At 36.9% G+C, this 21,468-nt stretch overlaps 1 protein-coding gene across 1 annotated transcript in view; it reads left to right on the forward strand.

Moving 5' to 3' along the window:
• Positions 1-1,718: 1,718 nt before the first annotated feature.
• The window catches only part of LOC104625112 (kinase D-interacting substrate of 220 kDa-like), a gene marked incomplete at its 5' end in the record, with an annotated part of 38,425 nt that continues 18,675 nt past the window's right edge, over positions 1,719-21,468 (forward strand). Inside the window, 3 exons of the mRNA XM_010292652.1 lie at positions 1,719-1,881; positions 17,830-18,008; positions 19,338-19,564. Of these exons, the coding sequence (XP_010290954.1) occupies positions 1,719-1,881; positions 17,830-18,008; positions 19,338-19,564 (569 nt within the window). The remainder of the gene's footprint in view (positions 1,882-17,829; positions 18,009-19,337; positions 19,565-21,468) is intronic.

Consider the following 21,468-nt stretch of genomic DNA (forward strand, 5'->3'; position numbering starts at 1 on the left):
TTTCTAGAAATATGACCTATGTCTTTCTACAACAACATTTAATGCTTAAGTAAAAAATCATCTTGATTTTCTAATGAGAGTTGGATCACTTGAGAGGGAGAATTTTAGGAAGACAACTTTCACAGATACAGAAATACTACAGTTGCCTGCGGGCATATCAAGGATGAGTTCAACAAATTTGGCATTAAGTTCTGTGTCGGGTCATTGTAGCCATATTGCCTACACTGGGTGCAGTTTAGAAATCAGCCAGTCTCTACTGCACAGCATGTAGCTGGAGCTAAGAAATCTGCTGCAACCATCTCAGGTCTCACTTAGGGTGTTTGCTTTATCAGGAGGTGCACAGAGTAATAATACAGGCCAAAACTGAACTGACTCCTGTTGCTCGATTTGGTTGCAGAAACATGTTATAGTGCTAGTATCAGTGCTGCATCCACTGTCCAGCTTTTAATGTTGCATTTGGGATTACTTATTTCCAGCATGTCACAAGCAGGTGGAACTGGTTCAGGTCTGGTACAGTGCCAAGGTGATCATCTCCCTAGGAAGTATAATACAAGGACACAGTTGTATACCTGAGAGAGGTTCAGCTCTCTCTCGAGCCAACCTGGGTAACGCAGAGGGGTTGGCTGTCTCTCAAGTTCTATTTCCCAGTGCTTGCATAGTTTGGATTGTCCTGATTTACCTTCACACAGGTTATGAATAATTAAATGTAAATGATGTTCTAAATTAAGTAAAATAACCTGTGGCTTATTTTCTATTCCATTAACTGAATGCAGGTGTAATTAATAGAAGAGTGTTGATATGTCATTTTCCCCATTTTCCCCTCCTTTTTCCCTTTTTTAGTGATCATTCATATGTGACAACAGACCTAAAATTCTGAGCTAATCTTTTAAATACATGTGCAGTCTTTTAGCACTGTCATTACAATTTGTAGCATGAAATGGCTGGTTTTGGCAAATTATGGTGCAGATGTGAAAGTATAACAAAATCACAAACTGTTAGTTGTAAAAACAAGCAAACCCTGCAAGAACACTTTTACCGTACTATAATCTGTGGTCATATATATGATGATTCTATGAACAGCTTCATGAGCAGAGCCTTCAGGCTGCAAGTTGCACGTTGTCACCAATACTAATAATGTGATTCTAGCAAACTTGCTAAAACTGGAAATGCATAAACTGTAGCATTAACTTTTTCTGTTGTTTAAAATTAACTTTATTTGTAACTCATACCTTGCCTTATTAACTAAAACAGTCTTTTGTTTATAGCTTTTCATTTTACTTTATTGGCTATTGAAGACAGCAGTTGCATGCTTAACTTGTTCTGACTGTATTTCATATGCCAGTACACAGTATTAGCATGATTTTTGTGTTTAGATTGAGAAACTAATGCTGTGTGAAATCCTCTATTGAGTTTTGTTAAAGTAACTTAAGGTTCACCTGTAACAGGATAATAGTAATTAGTGTTTAACCTGGGGCTGAAACTGACAGTTTTGGAGAGTCTTGTGTTCTGACCAGTATTTGCAAGAATTTTTATTAGATTGTCAAATGATATTTTTAGATGCAGGTTGAGGTGATTTTGAATTTACTGAGCCAAAAATATAATAGTTCACAGATTAGGTTAAAGGACTTGGGTAGCTGTTACTTTGAGGAAAAAAAATGATATATTTCAAAAGGGAAAAAAATCCCCTGTGTTTCTTCCCTCCTTCCCTGTTTTACTAGGTCGTTTATTGAGAGCTAATCAGATCACATTCAACTGGGATAGACTGGCTAGTTGGATCAATCTTACAGAGCAGTGGCCATATAGAACATCGTGGCTCATCCTGCATCTTGAAGAGACTGAAGGTGTTCCAGATCAACTGACTTTAAAAACCATCTATGAGAGGTAGGTGTTATTCTGGTAATGGTATGCACTTTCAGTGGTTAAAATAGTGGTCATTATTAATGATTATTAGAATAACATGGCTTTCAAACAGCTAGCGAGTGAGTTGTAATCTAAAATTCAATCTTACTGTCTTCTGTTAACTTTTGGGAACTTCTAAATTACTTTCTTTGCTATTTAATACACCACGTATGAATGTGTGCTTTGTATTAAAAACACAAAGACTTACACTGGAATTCTTTCACAGATAGCTAGCTGTGCTTCTGTCTCTTGATACAATTTTCATCTCTACCTTGGCCAAGCTAGAAGCTGTTTTTTTTTTCCCTAGTTAGAAATCTGAACTCAGCTCTCCAAAAACTGCATTTACTGGTAAAGATCTCTGAAGGTTTGGTTATGGCTATGGCAGTGCCTTGTGCCGCAGTTAAGGAATATGAAAGTGAAGCATGACCATTGCTGCTGCAAGTTGCTGTCCAACAGAGCTGCCTTGGTATTGCGACTGAGAGCAAACAGTCCCTGTGTTGCCAGTGAACATGTCTCCCCAGAACCTGGCTGCTTTTAAGAAAGGACTTGTGGATTGTGGCAAGTGATCTGATGACAGTGGGAGGAATGGAAGAAAAAGAATGTGACTGGGAGTTGGGCCTATAGGAAAAAAGTGGAATCTGAGAATGAAAGTCAGCAAGAGGAAAGAAGGGTTTGACTTGTGTAAGAAATAACTGAGATCAAATGAAAAGAGCAGCTGAGGTAAAGAGGGAAGACTGGGATTGATTGAACAAGTTGCTAGAAAATCTAGAGACTCTGCAGGGTCCAGGGGGAAAGAATGGAGAGGAGAATGAACTTGGACAGAAAATTTTGGGAAGGTGCCCTGCACTAAGAGTCAAGGAATGGGAGACTATGAACTGGATAAGGATCTGGATGGGCTGGAAATGGTTGAAGTGTTGAGAATGGAATTAGGATTGATTTGGAACAATGACTGGAGTGTGTTGTATTAGGAAGGGAAAGTCAAAGTGCGGTTAAGATATGAACACAGAGAACCCAGAAGGTGGAGGGACAAGCGTTGACTGGGCGTGATGAGGCTGAGTATTGAAGATAGACATAAGGGCAAGTAGTAGACTGGAGTGGCTTCAAGTTGGGGGGATGTTGCTGAAATATCAAACTTCAGAGATAAATAAGTGTGTGATTAGAAGACACTTTCCTCTAGAGAATGGATCCAGTTTCTGGGTTTTGCATTTCCTCTCTGAGTTTAAGATACCTGTGAAATCATAGATAAAGTATTGGGAACCCACCTCTCAACTGTGGGTTCACACAGCTAGTGTCACAAATGTTTATGTGATCAGGTAAGTAGAATAATTCAAAATCATCACGGATTCTCTCTCCTGTCATGCTTTCCAGTACTCTTGCTGTAGATACTTCTAACTTACCTTTATTTAGATTTGCTGTATGGCATGTTTCATAATTTTATATTTTCAGTATTTATCCAACGAACTCATTACAGTCTTTTGGTTATTAGCATCGACAGTAATGAATCGCTTTGGAGTTATCGGAGTCCAGAGCTATCTTCAAGACATAACAGTGTTTGTTTTCTGATAAACCAAAGGCGTTATTAGAGACCTGAATTGTTCTCGTAAATGGGTACGAGTAATTCCAGTATAAACTAATGTTAAATCTCTAGTAAACCAATGGGAGGAGAAGGAAAGGACAGTCGCAATTGAATGCGCATTACTTATTTGGGTTCTGGTTTATTTGTTGTTAGTACAGGCACTTGAACTGTTGATATTCAGTGCCAACTGGAGTGTGTCAGGGTTTACTAGCTCAGGTGTGGAGGAGATTCATTACTCCTGCTATGCTGTTCTGCCTCTTGCTATGCAGGCTGTGTTTGGAAGTAATATAGCCACTTGAGTAGAGTGCTAATTCATAATTGACAGTTACAAGCATATAAATAAATTTATAGTTTATAAAACTAGGATCTGTAATGTGAAGAAACAGCAAAAGACCCTGTGCCATATATTGCAAAGGGGAAAGTGATGATCTCTTAAGTAAAGCTGTTTGTATTCTACCTGCAATACCAGGAAAACAAGGAAAAGGAAAAGAGGACCAACATTCACGATTCTCTCTTTAGCAAAAAATACCAACAGGATTATTTGATATGAAAATGATAAAGCTACAAGACTGAGTTTCTTTGACTATTTAACCATAAAAAAAGAGTTCATAACAACATTGCTGCATGCTCAGGAAGAGAGTTGATGTCTCTCTTAGCCACTTCTATTGAACCTCTGTAAGGAACTAAATACATAGCTCTACTGATGTAATGACAAAGCTGAGATCTCATTTGTCTGGTGATTTGTGTGATCATCTTTACCGTATGCTAAATATGAAAAGGTCTGTGAACTCTTCCCTGGGATTATCTAATGCTCTAAAAATCCTGTTTTATCCAAAATAATCCTTTCTATGTCGTTGTTACTCTTTTATCTAGAACTGTTTGAAGTCATTTGGCTTGAATATCTGTTTCTTTATCAGTTCCAAGTAGAGTGTTTACTTTAGTTCCTCTTTTAAAACTTCAGCTTCTGTTTTTTAAGGTTTTCTAGCTTATAAAGCAGCTTTCCCATTTGGAGTCTCATGAATAGATACCAGATTTTGATACTTCTATAGCTTCTGTTCCTGTGCTGAATTTGTGTTGCTTCCTTGCTGCCTTTTATTCTGCAAGGATTTTTTAAAAAATATTTTGGTGCTTTAGAACAAGAGAAAGAATATAATTTTCCTAGTATTGAATAGTTTGTGTCAAACTACTTTTTATTGTGACTGCAAATTTTTCTCTGTTTTTGCTGCATTTCTGAACTGTGTGTGGGGAGAGGGGTCTGCTTGGACATCCTCCTTGGATGAAAGGAATCTTGTAGATTCTGTGGTAATTGTAGGAGTTCCACACTTGATCACATTCTCCATCTAAGGAGAATTCTTTGATATTATAGTTACCTTTCCAACTTTTAAAATATCATGTGTTAAAAAGCTTGTGAATCACCAGGATTGCATTGCAGTGAGAACTCTCCATCGCCTTCCTCTTAGCTGCTGACTATGCAGGGCAGAAGTTTAACACAAAACTGATTGATACCTTCACTTGAAGCGTTACAGTAGCTAATTTGTGTGTGCACTGAAGGTATGACAAGTGGTAATAAAACCTGTGTTGTTTGACTGCTGTATTTTTGGAGGCAGATTATAACCAGCTCTTTACTATCAGTGCAGCTGATGCTGTAGGAAGAGTGGTGCGGTGCCGGCAGGTGGCACTAGCAGAATGACTGTCCCTCCAGCGTAGCTCTGACAGCTTCTGTTTGCTTGTTTCTTTTAGCGTATCCTGTATTCATATTTAACGTTAGTGATCTTTTTCACTAGATGCTTTGTTTTTCAGTATTTCAAATAATAAGCAATACTTTCATGGCATACAGAAAGTACAATAAGATGGAAATAATCAAGTAGTCAAGCAGTAAGAAATGAAAGAATAAAAGTAGCCTGCAGTTAATTCCCTTCTACGTATGCATTATATTATATGATTTATATGATCATGTGCTATTTTGCCCCCATAAGATTCCTGTCTTGTAATGTCCAGGATTTGACTTTGCAAGCTGTATAGGCAGGCTGCGTAGCAAAGGGGAGGGACATTTTCTGTCACGTCTCAGTGCTATCTGTTGTAGTTGAAAAGAATGCAATAGGAAAACTAAACTAAGACAACTGAAAGCTGTTCTAGAACTCTTTGTCAGAGTTTGTGTCATGCTGGACTAGTCCCCTCTATCGTACCTTTCACTTGGACAGTGTTTGTGCCTCTGTTGGGAGGTGATATAGAGCTTACGGTTCTGTAGGCTGATACTAGTAAGCGCTCAGTGTTCAGAGCTGTATCTGAAGCTAGCAAGACCTCTGCTTTTAGTAGGTGGAGTACTCTGGAAAAAAATGTATATCTCAATTCGGTTACTAGATAAATATACCTATATCTCTGTGCTTCAATTTGTTATTAAAACAAAAAGCAGCTAACTAATACATTTTTATTGTGAAAGATTGTTGGGGAAGATAAATTTGCAAGGGCTTTTCTGTAGATACTATGATGAATATGGAAGAACATATTGATGAATATGAAACCAGTTCTGTCAGGAGTAGTGTTATCTTCACTGTATCGTACTACGTGGACATGGGAAAACTGATTGAATGTTATATTGGCAACATTTTCCCAGGGTCCTAAAAAACCCCAAACAAACCCCAAACCAAAATTAGGTTTCAATTTGTGGCACAGGCACACGTCTGCAAACAATCTTTATAGACTGGAGTGACTTAGACTTTCTCTGTTAGTAACTGGTAGAGACACTATGTTGTAATTCTTGTGTCAAATTTTGAAGATAGAAAGGCCGAATCTGCATTCTTGGCTTTCCTTCCAAATTCTGGAGAAAAATGTCTTTACTCTTTCTACTTCCTTAAACTGACTTGCTCTATCATGTCACTTCTATCCTCTTACTTCCAGCCTCTCTTTGCTGGTCTAAATCTTTGCCTGGTTTAGCTTTCCAGTTGGTATACTTATTACTAACAGTATTTACTCCTTTGGGTTTGTGTGTTGCCTTTTCAAGTCATTTCTTATCATCACGATTTTCCTGGTCTCTATCCTTGCCAGGTTAAGCTCCTAATTCTGATTTCTTGTCTATTGTGTTCTCTTTCCCCTTTTGTGTTTAGGTTGTTCCGGGCTTAAGCCCACTATTGTCATTACTGACCTCTTCATCCTGGTCTACTTCAATTATTTTTACCATTTTCTTTGTAATTGTGACATACAGGTAATATTCCTCTACATTTCTGTTGTGCTGCACTCTCCTCCGTGTTGCTGTAAAGACTCTTCCTAATGTCAGTTTTGTGTAATGCCAAAATAGTTTGCAGAAGTTTCAGAAAGCAAATTTTTAAAGCCCTGAAGTGGAATAAAATACGTGGGCTTTCTGTAAATGAAGTTGTAAGAGAATTAAGTTGTCAGATTAAAGCAAGTTTCTGTTGAATGTTTGCAACTGATACTTCTCAGACTTGTAAATTAGCCAACTATGGGAATATGCTCTCTTGTGAAGACTAAATGAAACATCTGTGACACTAGAATGAATGTCAGTGCCAGATCTAAATAAATGATATACTGGGAAAAGTCACTGTGGCTTTTGTAGAGAAAAGATACGTTTCAAGAAACTGAATTCTCAGCAGAGTCCATGAATATGTGAAGAAGGTAATGTAATATTTTGAAATCTAAGAAATTTTAAGCAAGATCTTGATCTCAGAACATATAAATGTATTAAAATTTAAAGTAATAACAGGCAAGATTTGCCTCAGTAAAACAAAAGAAGGAACCAAAGTTAGGAGTAAGAGTCTCATGAGAAACTTGCAGCTGAGGTTTCCAAAGATAATACTTGCACTGTTCGACATACCTGTAAATGGTCTGGCAGAGGGAGAAGATGCAATATGAGAATATAACCAGGACAACTGTTTCACAGAGGGTTGTGGCAGTAGCTATGGGTAAATTGCAGATCAAGGTAATTGTGGATATGGGCATTGTAACATACTGGGGAAAATAATCTCCTCTATAATCCTGCTAATGTAGTAATGGGCTGTAAATCTGCACCGAGGAAAGAAATTCACAAATCATTGCTAATTTCTCTGAAAAAAATATGTTCAGTGCTCAGCAACAGTCAGAAAATGAAACAGTGTCTTTAGGAGTTAAAAAAAAGTTATAAAGCAATGGGAAGAAGGAAGGTATTGTATTATACAAATCTGTGATGTATCTAAATTCTAAACACTCTGAGATTCTAGTCATCACACTTCAAAAAGGTTGTACCAAAGTAGAGAAGATATTAAAGAGGATGAGGCGAGTCCTAATGTGAATTTTTACCCCTAAAGTTTCTGCAACTTCTACAGTTCTGCTAGTGTGACTGCCCAGAATTGCTAATGCAAAGCCTAAATTGAGTCTCATGGTGCTTATCTTGCATCTAGACCCTATTCAAGATCCTTGAGAGTCAGTAGCTGAAGCCTTTAAAAAACCTGGACAAATAAATGTAGTTTGAGCATGTTTGCAGCAGGAGGAAAAGATTAGGTTTAGCACTAAACACAGCAGCAAAGGCTACTTTAATTCAAAGATAGATGTGTTTAAATTAGTGTCCTGGTTTCAGCCAGGATAGAGCTGGTTTTCTTCACAGAAGCTAGCGTGAGGATATGTTTTGGATTTGGGATGAGAAAAGAACAGGACAATTAGTTATACCAAGTGCTGCGGCAGGCTGTATAACAAGTTGCAGGAACCTTCTAGTCCTGGTGAACATGTTGATCTTGGTCTTGTCCAGGCAGGCATGGGCACTGTAGTAAAGTTCCAGTTGACCTTTGAAAAGAAAATGGCAGGGAACATACTGCAGGCTACCAGAACAATTTAATGACCTACCTGTTATGGAGGGCTCCTTGGAAAAAAAAAGTCAGTATAAAGTTGATAATAATCTGTGAGAATTTCCTCATGGTCATGGCTGGATACCACTGGGGTGGAGCATTCAACGAGGAGTTTGGTAGATCCATGGTAAGTATTGTCCTTTCTCTCCTGAGGTTAGGATCTAGATTCCATATCTTTCTGAATATAACTGTAACCATTACCAGGTGAAACTGTGAGAAATGTAAGGCTGGTGTGTCTAGGGAGATAGACCTAAGAGAGACCATGACTTACTGTCTCAGTGCTTAAAGATGCTCAATGGGCAGAGGAGAGTGCTTGGCCCCAGAACTGAATTTTCATTTTGCTTAATGATACAGAATTCAGGTATTCACACAACCTTCTGTTCAAGCACTTCCTACTGGCTGGTTTTGATGTTACTCGGCTTGTCATGCTTGATGTCATGAAGGACAGTCCTACCTGTCATTCTTTGCCCAGGCATTTCTCAAACTGGGGTATTAAGACAGGGTTTATCAATTCTTTGTGAGGGTATCAGCAAATAGGTGCTAGCCCCTGAATTTCTGTGACATGACTATTCTTACATATTCATTCAAAATATTAGAACATGAGAGTTTGGCTCAGGATAGAAGAAACTCTCATGAGCCATCTGTTCAGATTAGGATCTCCACCCTTACTTAATCTCCTTGAAAACATGCTTTTTGTGAAGCTGAAGGAAACTGTGGAAATAAAGATCCTTAAGTCTTTGATTTTGAAAAAAAATATCTTCTAGGATGAGAAGATGGTTGTGCTTTTCTCAGACTTGTAAGTAACTATTATTTAAAACTTAACAACATATTATTCATCCATCGCTTGGGATGAATTTACCCTCTGCAATAAAGTATTTGTGCACACGTGTATGCATGCCTACCTATGGTAGATGTCAAATTGGATGGCAAAATGATGTGCCAAAGCACAAATTCAGAAGAGTAACATAATAGCTTGCTTTTATTCAGGATTCTGTTTTGTGTGGTGGACTAAAGGATCTAAGCCAGCCATAACTTATTTATTACTTTAATGCTTTTGCAACTCTTATATCATTGTAAGGAATAATTAGTGGAAGACATCTGCTTGTCTGATTTATTAATAATGGAAAGTGTTGGTGTTTCTTCATTTCTTCAGTTTTAGATGTTGTCTTTCCAGTTTCAGCACTGGTACATGATTTTGCTTGCTCCACCACCCCCCCACCCCACCCCCACCCCCGTCTTTTTACTGATTTTACCACTTTGTGGAAGCAACCACAGAAATGGTTATCTCTAGAAAAGGTAACCAATTTCAGGTTACTGGACAACTCATCCTCTGTTTCTCTCTTTTTTCCTTTTTTCTTCAGATTAAACTGGTAAAAACTAATTTAATTATAAGTGGAACAGCAGTTGATTACTGTAGGTTTGGAGTTCTATAGTGTGATTTCATTGGTGTTTTATGTTTTACTGATAAGTTCAGATTTTTTGTGTGACGTGCCCATGTGAATCAAATTAGGAAATCACTCAGGGAGGTTAAAACATTTTTCTGTGTCACATACAGTTGAATATTTCTACTTTTGTTGTTTACTACTTCAATTTAAGAAAGTGTATTTACAGTATTCTAAAAATAACACCAAGGTATACATGATCTGAAATTATTTTATTAAAGACATTGATTTCATAAAAAAATCAGAAAATAGTGTTCTGTAGCACTAGTAGTAAAATTTATTTTTTCGCATATAAAGGCTCATTTATTTTTATAGCAATTTGATGACACATCTGCTTGCTTTATTCAGCTGAAAAGAAAATGTTGGTTCTTGGTGTTTTGTAAAATTGCTTTGTTAAATTATTTTCAAAATCGTTCAACTTTTAACAAATGACATTTGATACTAACATTGGAAAGCAATTTCAGCTAATTAAGTAGATCCTTCCATAAACCATTGGAACATTAAGATGACAAACTGTTCATTCAGGATTATTTTAATTGGTACAATTATTGTAATTTTGTTGCAATTATGTGTTGAGCTAAAAGCTTTTGTCTAAATCATTTGAGTTTTTTTTGTTAATATACATAAGTAAGAAGAAAAGAAGTAAAATAAAAACTGAAGATAAGCATTATCTGTCTACTTTTTCATTACAGTGCTTTAGTCAAGTATCTATTAAATTATTCTTTTAAAAAAGTATGTTACATGTTTTCAACAAATCTCTACCAATGTTAAAATTGAGCAAGATCATTTAAAATGTAACTTTTCTGGAAGGTTATGATAATTCCAGTTTTGACACTGTTTAAATACCTTTTAATAAAAAGGGTGAAATTAACTTTTGAGGGATTTGCAAGTTATGTAAAATCTATTGATGTATTAATTTAAGAAGTGTAGCTTTTTAGTGATTATAGAAATTAAAAATTAAAGAGCTATGGAAGGTGCCACATTCATCAGTCTGGCTATAATGTTCTCTGCAATCATCTTTTGCCCAGGCCAGGTTTAAATAAGTCACTTCCTTTAAGTAGACAATTTAGTATTCTTGTAGACCTCACCGTGAGGCATTATTTCTAAATATTTAACCTGCTCTTTGTTTTTCAGTTTCCTTTTATTGCCTCCTACTTGAAATGCAGGGCACATAAAGTTATTATGTTTCTTACTGTGCTAATAGTGTGGTCTCAATGTTAAAAGGCAACATACCAGTTGAGTAGTAGGTGGTTGTTGCCCAGACTGTCTAGTGAATAGACCTACATGAGGCAAGGTGTAAAAGAGGAGTAAAGAGAGTACCGGAGGACATGACAAGTAAGAAGGAAGTTCAGATGAAAAGGTAATAGGGAGAGAAAAAGGATTGGAGCAAAAGCTAATTGGAACAAGACAGAGGAGTATTTTTAGCTGTTTTAGTTACCTTTGTAATGTAGAGTAGTAAGTCGTATTTCTAAAATACTTTCCAGATAATTTTAAACGCTTACAGTATAATTAATGTGCAGTAATGACATCTCTCAAAAATGCTCTTGTGTATATTTCAAATCCCTCCAAGCACCACTGATTGACACTTGTTTAGGGTAGAACACAGAAGCCTTAATTTTTTTTAGTAACACTATAAGAAATTTCAGGAAAGAAACCTTTTTTTTTTTTAACCTGTGTAAGTCAATTCATGAGACTTCTGTGCTTTTTGGGGAATTGATAAAGTTGGGAAACAAAGTTGGAGATTATGGCGCTTTGTGTCTGCTGATCATTTTTGTCAAAAGTAGAATATTTATTCAAAACCTGAGAGCATGGGAAAACATTGTGAGGTAGGATGATAAGCTGGAAATGCCTCTCTTTGTTACATACTGCTAGTGGCCCATATCCTGGCTCTTACCCCACAATAAATGTGATGTAGTCTATCTCTCAGGAAAAAAAGAGGAGGCGAAATACTTTCTTCATATTCAGAAAAGACTTGTGTCTTGTATTGCTGTAAAGGCCTACCACTGAGCAGTAGCATATCAAGTTCTGTGGAAGCTGATGCTCTAGCATTCCTTCTAACATCTTGCTGATATGCCTATACAATAAATTTGCCTTGTTAGATCAACTCTGTCATCCAAAGCTGCTTCAGAAGGGCAAGATAAGGAACAGACCAGGTAATCCAAATGCCCTGTAAAGGAAGTAATGTCTTTGGTCCTGGTTGACTTGAATTTTGATTATTAACATGTTAGTGTGGGATAGCAATTGTACCTTTTTGCCTTCTATTTCTGGATAGCGTTTGCAACGGATTGATGGATTAGCCTTTGACTTAACTCTGAGAAGTGGAACTCATACTTCTGTGAGTGAAGTGTTTGCCATGGACTTTTGGAGGGGGAGTGTCCTTTTGCCTGGTCCTGAGGTTTAACTGTATGCCATAACGGAGTGCCAGAACAGGATCTTGTGCTGGAGACTGGGATGAACCATGGCCATTTCTGATGCTAGAGGACCTGCAAATATTTGCTGAATTTCTGAATTCCTACAGGTGGAGGTACTGAGTAAAAGAATCCATGCATAAAGCCATAAAGTAGCTTTGTAACTGATGTTCAGCAATGAAAATACCAAAACCAGATTAATACAGTATTCTTGTATTTCACTTCTATGAGTGATCTTGTTGGACTTGTCAGTTAGTGAGACATAATTACTTTTTTGTTTACAGAGCGGCTTTGAGCAGTCTTAAATTCTTCTGTGCTACTCTGTTTGGCTACTTTTCCATCTGTATAGTAAATATATTGATTTTTTTAAAAATTATTTTGCCTTCTGTAATTTAAATAACACTGCAAAGCTGTGAATGAATCCAAGTATTTGTAACCATATTAACAATTTTTTAATTATGAAGAATGCCGGTGTAGGGTGTATTCTGGAAAGTTGTATTAAAAATAGACCTTTTCAATATGGCTCAGTGACAGTGCATGATACTGGGTGTGAGAAATTAGTTTAATAAATATCAATCTTTTAAGGATCAAAATGGTTTTTCTTTCTGAAATGATCAAAAGCAAGAACACTCAGAAGAGGTGCTATATCTACTGTTACTTGATTTGGATAGAGTCAGTTTTGCAAAGCAAGCTTTCCTGAATACCTACGGTAATAGGAGGTTTTAAATAGCTATTGCATCTGTTCAGTGAAGTCTCTGTACTGCTTAATATGCACTTGAGGGGTTTATAATTTTTGTCTAGATAGATATATCAAACTGTAGCTTTCTTCTTTTTTTGGTCTTTATTAAGATAAAACATTGATTCCCTCTATGTTTTAGTATTGAGTGTGCGATGACTTTTTATTGCTGCCTTTATACAAATAGATATATGAGCAAATGCAGTTTTTCAATGTCCAAATAACCTGTTGCAAATTTCATTTTGAAACAATATTTGCAGCACTATTCTCGATATGTTGATAGTACTGCAAATTTTCTGGAGCATTTTAATCCAGAAGAAAATGCACCCTTAGCCATAAAGATACACTGAAGTCACTATACTGACCATACATGAGAAGAACAGGATAAATAACTTCAGAGCAAAGCATTATATTACTAGTATTTTATTATTAGGTATTAGAGATCAGACCTCTAATCAGCATCGAAATTTTATATTGCATTCCAAAGATTTTCTAGTTTTCTCTTTCTCTGTTTCAAACCTTAATTTGTGTCATTTTTAATGAGAAGTTGTTTCATTGTTTTAAGCAACATTTTTGTCTTAAACTGTATTGAGAGAAAAATTTAAAAGGCATGTGATAGATAAAACATGACATGCCTTCATGCTCGTGCTTACTGTTGCTCTATTGATTATTTAATAATAAGTAATTAGGTCTGTTGCTTTTTATGGAGTTCAAAAGTTAAATGACTCTTGTCCATGTAGTTACTTGCTCCTGTAAAACATATAAGGAAAAAAAAAATGTAGGTGTGCAAAGAGTACCTTGTAGCATTTCTTTGTTTTCACGTTCAGAGAGAAGTTTGGAAAGTGTGGGGAGAATGGCCTTTCTGGGTACAAGGACTTGCAGAGAAGTCAACCTTACACCTGTCTGGGAGCAGCAGGGCAGGCTGCTCCATGAGGGAAGGCAAGCTGGGCGCTGAGGAGGACAGCAAGGCAGGCAGAGCATTGTCCTCATGAGCAAGGGGTGCAGTCTCACAGTAGCCAAACAGGAAGATTAGAGCAGGTTCAGTGACAGTAATCAGGGACAGCAAACAGCCCAGTCTGTAGCTAACGAGCCACATTTTGGGTCAAGCCGGGAAGTTGAGTCAGTGAGTCAAGGTCATGACCACTAAGGTATATAGATGTAGCTCAGGCAAGAACCAAGGGCAAAGGCCTGGGCTTGAAGGCTGTTCTCCAATCAAGCAAAAGAGGTCTCCAATGAGTCTTCTCGCAGCTCTTATCACAGCAGTCCAATCCCAGGTCACTCCGCCGCACTCTATCAGAGCTGGCCTTTAGCACAGGCAGCGAAACCGCTGGCCAGGGGACGAGGTGACAGAGCCTGTTGGCATACTCCAGGACCTGACAGAACCAACCAGACAGGAAATGTGGGCACAGCACAGCCTTCAGTGTGGATGAAGGTAGTTGATGCTGCTGCCATTTTACCACCACCTGGTTGGATGGTGAAGGACCACATTCTGTGGTGGCAACTATCTCTCACAGTAGGTGGTGAACTGGTAGGCTGTGTCGTGTATGACAGCCTAGCATCTAAGCTAGCTGGCAGCGTTCAGTGCTGGACCCACTGTTGAACTATGGTGATTATTTTCCAAGTCAGTCGTGGAAGTACGAGGTGAATGTTACCTAGAAAGAATTTGGAGCAAATTCACAGTCTCTTGAATGGAAGATAAGATGATGTACCTATAGATATACTTGTAGTAAATTATTTTTATTTGAGGAAAAAGCCAGAAATAATCCATCATTGTTGGAATATAGCTTAATCCACACTGAAAGCAGTTTTTAATTGTAGCAGCGAATGGAAAGGACACGTGCAGAGTAGTAGAACGAATTTTTAAGGTTCTCTTCTGTCAATGCAATGTTCTGTTTTGGGCTCATTCCTTTTAAGTTCAAGTAGTTTCTCATGGAAACAGTCACTGTAACACTGACAGTTTTTGATGTTTCTGATTTAAAGAATAATTCTTCTGCTTCAGGAAAATCTAGCCCCAAAATAAGAATAGGGTGTTCACAGTGCTTTATTTTTAGATCTGTGTGCTTATATTTTAGAAAAAGTAACTCCTAAAGTGCTTTACATGCTAACCTTTTATTTTTTATCGGAGAAGTACAGGCACATGCGATTTTTGTGGCTCTTTGCCAGAAGATTACAATTTACATAAATATTTCTTTCAAAGGCGTAGTTTAAGACATTGAGCTCAGGAGGTTAGAATAGAGACTTCAATCTGCACACCAGCAGTGGGCTATTGGCTTCAGAACAGTAGCTTTGTTCATCGTATTCAGAACACTGTTCGCATTCAGACTTAAGTAGAGCTGGCATTAAAATTCAGCTAATTTGTTTCATGTGATTCATCAGCTGTGTGTTTTATTTAAATCTATGTCACATTCTCTTTTGGCTTTTTATTTTGTAGATTTAAGTGTTGAAGTAGGCCATTTGTTAACTCTTCAGTCCCTGACTTAAGAAGTGACTTAATTTTCTTTTTGCCAGTGTTGAACTCTTGTCTAGAATATTCACAGTAAATATAGCTAAAGTGTGCATTGGTGGTTTTAGTTTTTTTACATTTCTGGTGTTTGAATAAAAACATATACATTTACACTCAGTTTAGCCGTAGTTTTATATAAGGCAAAATAGAATAACCTAAGGTAGTAGCTAAATATTAGTGTAAAATATACACCTCTCAGATTCTATTGAGTATACAATTTTTACTTTGATACAGCCAATGTTTTTGGGGGTTTTTTTCCGTTCTTTGAAACAGTAACCTACTTCTGGGTGTCAAGTTTCTGTTCTTACAGAAGCACCACCTTTCATTCTTTTAGGACTGGACCCTGTGAAGCCTTACATGCATCGAACTTCCCTAAGTGGATAATCCCACTGCCATCCAAATGACTGTTCATCATGATTTACAGGATCAGAACCTTGTTAGAATAAGCTACGCTTGCTTTTATGCTATATATTTGTTACGTTTTCCTATGCTGTAGAAGTAACATCTCACTGTGAATAAAGTTATTCATCGATACTGCTTATGAGAGCATGGTATGGCAGTATCCTCCATCTGTTAGGTACATGGTCCATTCAGATGTTTTCTGGTAAAATGTATAGGAATTTGTTAAAATTCTACCTTTAGTATAGGGCAAGACTGTCCTAAAAGATGAGATTGAAAGATTAACACACAGTTAAAATACATTTTTAATGTAAAAGAGTTGCGCTTCCTTCAAGCATCTAGCATTTATCATCAATTCTTTTAGTTCTCTTAACATTACATGCCAACTATTCTGTGTAAATCTGCCACTTTTGTCTCTGGAATAATCTCATGGTACATAAATTCCTACTTTTTATGGAGGATCTAAAAAAAAAAAAAAGCTAAAAGAAGATCATTGCTTTTAAAAAGCTAACAAATTGTGAAATAAGGTAAGATCGTTTAGCTAATGATAGATTTAGTTCATTAGCTGTATTAAAAGTACAACAAGATTTTTTTTTAAAGTTCTTTTCTCTTCATAGACACATAAATGTGTATTTATTTAATGTGGGAGATTCTTGGTTGCACTTTGATGGGTCACTGAGTGTACATGAGGGCTCCTTCTTCCCTTTCCATCCATGCATCAGTGCGCTCCTTTCCCCCATGACAGCAGTGGCAGTTGTCTTAGCTGCTTTAATTGTCCAGTAATCAGAGAAAACTGTTACTCTTTCTTTGTGCTATGCTAACTTCTTCTTTTTAGCACGCTACAGCAGTTCACAGTCAACATGTCTATGCTAAGTCATCCCTTTTCATGGGACTGCAATCATAATATGTCTTTGGGAAAAGCTGTTAACTAGTGAGGTGCATCATTCATTTTATATTTATATAAAGTTTTTTACTTCTATATATTATTTTTTTCTCAGAACTTTTTTTCTATTTTTTACTTTAAATACAGTGTGGTTACTTCACTGTTATCCATAGAGGGTGCTCTCACAGTCACTTTATAGTCGTTACTATAACCATGTCAACCATTTTCAGTGCATTCTTTCACTGTTTCCATTTTTATTATACTGGGTGTGAGAAACATTTTTTCATTTTAGTAATCTTTAATTTAAATTATCATTTCTCATTTGGTATCAGATGAGATACCAGTCATGATACTATGGGATAAGATGTCAAATTAGATATGTCCATCTGACCCATCATGTCAGTCTCCATCACTTGCTTGCATTTGGTAGGAGCTTTCCATCAACTTCCACAAGCCTAACATTTAATCCTATTCCTTGTTCCCACTTAAAACTGTCCTTTATACTAGTGCTTACAAAAAAAAACCCAAAACCCACTATTGCTTGGCAGTAGTCATAATGCATCAACGGGCCCTTATATTGATCATGTCTCATTGTTTTGTTCTGTTTGTGGCTTCTTGTCTTAGAAGGCGAATTACTTGAAAGCAGGCAGTTGTTTTTCCACTTTTTGCCATGAAATCATGCACAGTTGGGTTTTGATCAACGTCTAAGATGCCTGAGTGTTCCAGTTACAAGAAATATTAGTTTAAAAATTAGGTTTTTAACCATGGAATTTCTGATTGGGTTATCAGAATTTAAATGGATGTTTGAGGTTAACATTGACAAATGTTAACTTCCCCTTACTTTGGATTTGATGTTACTGATCTATGAATTCCTGATGTGATTTTAGTCTTCTTTATGGCTTCTTTGACATTTCTCTGAAGCATACAATTAGATCAGATTACTTAGCAGTTTGACATTTTTTGCGTATTAGAAAATGTTAAATTGTCCTTCCTGCAGACAGTGCAGCTCTTTATGGGTTCTCTTCATTTTCTGGAGAACAGGGAGAATGGATGCAAGTGTACTACTACTTCGCCCTAGAATATCACTGTGCAAATGGAATTCATACTGTAATTAACATGGTGTATGATTTATCTGATTTTTCTCCCCCCAGAATTTCAAAGAATATTCCTACAACTAAAGATGTTGAACCTCTACTTGAAATTGATGGAGATATACGGAACTTTGAAGTATTTTTATCTTCGCGAACACCTGTTCTTGTTGCACGTGATGTAAGAACCTTTCTGCCATGTACTGTAAACTTGGATCCCAAGCTCCGAGAAATCATTGCAGGTGAGTATGCTTTCAAATAAACGGAAAATGACAATTGTATTATTTCTTTTCATTTTAGGTAGAGTTACTTTGCGTGTTATGCAGAATCCTGATTTGTTCATCAAATCAGACCTTCAGATTGTGTGATTTGACTTCAGTAACAGGCCATTCAGTTTCACTTAGTAGTTTTGCTGTAAAGGCCAGATCATACTAGACTGAAGCATCTCTTTTGGAGGGGGGACTCCACTCTTCTTGATTTGAAGACTGCTTTAGCAGATGGAGGAAACCAATACACACAATGGTATTTTAGTAGTAGAGATGGAAGTTGACTTCTAGATCCTTGTTAACAATTTTGAATAGCGTCAGTAAGATCCTGTAGAACTGAAGCCAGTGAAACAAAGTGGAATGTCTCCATTTGATGTACACCCCTCTAGATACCTGTGCAGCTGGTATCCATGAGTTACTTTTTAGTCTGCTATAGTATGATACTTAAATTCATCCTAGGGCAAGTGTACTTTACTTGCTTGTAGTCTCAAAAAATGCAGTCAGGTTCAGGTATGGTCTGGTCTGCAAAAACACTTCGTTCAGCATTAAATGTTCTGACTGCTCACTGCTGCTGTGGATTGATGCGGTGCATGGTATGGCTCTTCTTGTCCAGTCTTAGGGATTGCTATTAGCTCTGAAGTAAGGCTAAGGCGTCCTAACATTTCCACCTGTTAAGAGATGCTAAAGCTTTGAAGAGAACCAGAACTTTAAATTTAAAGTAGAATCCTTATGAGACTTTGGTATGACAGTATTCTAGGTGGGAAGTAAATTCAGATATTAGTTGTTCTCTTTGCCTGTCTTTTTTGTCGTGACACATTTCTTCAGTCCTCGACTGGAACCCTTTTTGTTCTTATTTTTTTCCAGCTTCCTTCTCTGCATTTGATAGCTGCAGTGCAATGGTCTAACTTTGTTCACAAGCTCTGTCTTGTTAATCTCTTCAGAAACAGTACAGGTCTGACTATCACATCAGATATACTTGCCATCAGAGGCATACTTGGCGTGACGTATTCCTTCATTTCTTCCCATTTGGGCTGGGATTTGTAACTTGTTCTGTCGGAGAATATTTAGAGGCATTTAATATGCTACATAAATTTATGCAATAAATTGTCCTGACTCTTCTAAAGACTCCTGTGTATGTGTGATCCTCAAGACAAATCAACCAAATGGAGCTGAAAGTGACATTTGATGTTCTACTTGATGAGTTAAATAGACAAAAATGTACTATAATGAATTGGCAAACAAATACAAACTTTTTTTAAATATTTCAAGCAAAATCTCATTCTTTTTTACCTTTTTATTTTTCAGACGTTCGTGCTGCAAGAGACCAAATGAATATTGGAGGACTTCCTTATCCCACGTTGCCTTTACATGAGGCACCTGCTAGAGCAACATCTCTGTTCAGTCAGCCTTCATCAGCTTGCTCTTCTACAACCTCTTTCAATGGACCTTTCAATAGCGGAGTTTTATCACCGCAACCTCATAGCAGTTACTATAGTGGTATGACGGGACCTCAGCATCCATTTTACAATCGGGTAAATAATTGAGAACCAATTAACATTCTTCTGCTTTAATCTGGTAATATTGTAGATGTCATCTATAAAATATGAAAAGACCCATGCAAGTTACATTTAGGAATGGAGAAAAGTCTGAAAGTTGGTACAGTTCACAGTAATGTTTGGTCACTGTAGTCTGGGGAGAAATGTGGTAAATTGCACTAGAAAAACAGATTACATGAGGGGAAAAAAGGTCAAATAATTTTGAGACACTACTGAATTGTAGGATCTTGCAGGGTTTTTTAATTTTTGTGAGGTAAACTGAGCTCCATCGTTCACATACTTGCTTACAGACATTGGAAGGGATCCCAGCTTTTTCCAGGTGACTTTGGTTAAAACATACAGAAACTCAAGTGGGGAGCTACATCACAAGAATGTATGCTTGTCTTCCCTTTTGTATCTTTTTAAAGTTATTCTGGGATCTTTTCCCTAAACCATTGTTGCACTAGTTTAAAGGAATTAACATAAAGTGCATAAAACATACGTATTTGAGCTATTTGTGGGCCTCAGACAACATAGTCCTGGGCATGGCTCTCTTGAAAATTTAATAAAGTACTTTACTATATAGTCAGATTGAGTCTAAACTTTCTATTTTTGTGGGATGTATTCAGTATTTTTAAACTTTATTTTTTACTTTTTTTTCTGCAGTACTATCAGGGAAAAAAAAGTAGAAAGCTGATGTAAGTCATAGCTTACTTCTGTATACAGGAAATGGCCTCAACTTTAAGTAGATTGGACTGTAGGTAAATGTTTAAGCTAATAAGCTGGAAAGAAAATTGAGTTATTCCTAAATCAGTGTTTGTTAACTAAGGCAGAAAAGAGTACATGTAACACAGAAGTTTTTCATTTACCTCTTCTAAAATTATTCTTATATACCCTCAATACAGTGACAATATCCTGTTTTGTTGAAAATAAATTAAAATGACATATGCTTTGGAGTAGTCCAACACTGATAAATGTTTGCCACATGAATCTTTGTCCTGATATGAGCTCAGCTTTGTTAAAGTAGATTTTTAACTGGAAGCCCTGTTTTTGTGTCTGTGTTACTGTACATGACAAGGTTTAAAGTATGGGGTGATACAGAGTTGAAATGTGTATGTTTTTTTGGCTCTAGTATGAGTTACAAAAGCAATTATCGGTGAGTCATAAGCTGTTCTTACAATCCGTTTATTTGTTCATTTGTATTAAGTGCATACGCAGACTTACAGGCATGCTTACTTTTTTGCCTGCTGAAGACGAAAACACTTTGGTTTTGGCCTTTCTCTCTGGAATTTTGTACTGCCCTTCTGAGGTATTGGTTTTAGTGTTTCACGCTTTCAAATATTGACAAAGAGCTATATTCATTACTTTGGAGTCATACAGGTACTGTCATGAACACCACATACTGAGGTAAGTGATGACAACCTTATAATAATAGAAAATTGCAACTGAAAGGCTGTTCCCTTCAGCATTTTCAATCATATTTCACTTCTCAGGTTTTTCTAAGAATGGTGTTTGAAAAATGAAAAGCAACTGAAGAATAGGCTCTCCCTCTCTCAAACTTCTGCAGGGTCTTAGGTACCTGCATGACACAACACAACAGGTTCAAATGCTTCTATGGAAATGCCGGAATTTTATGCAAAAACGCCCTAAGTTCTGGCAATAGATGCCTTATTCAGACCAGTAAATGTTTCCTGTCCTGTTGCCTTTAAGCATTCATTTATGCTTAAGAAAAAGGCCTTTGAGCTGTTGCGGAAAAAATTCTGGGGGTTTTTTATTATGTGTGTTTCTGTTTTGTTCTTTAGATGCTCCTGTGTTATGGACCTTGAACTTCCAGTGACATAATCTATTCATTTTTGGTTTAAAACCCCATTCTCCCTCTGTATAACTGTAAAGGAAAGAGT

The sequence above is a fragment of the Phaethon lepturus genome, unplaced genomic scaffold, assembly GCF_000687285.1.
Source record: "Phaethon lepturus isolate BGI_N335 unplaced genomic scaffold, ASM68728v1 scaffold15618, whole genome shotgun sequence".
NCBI lineage: Eukaryota > Metazoa > Chordata > Aves > Phaethontiformes > Phaethontidae > Phaethon > Phaethon lepturus.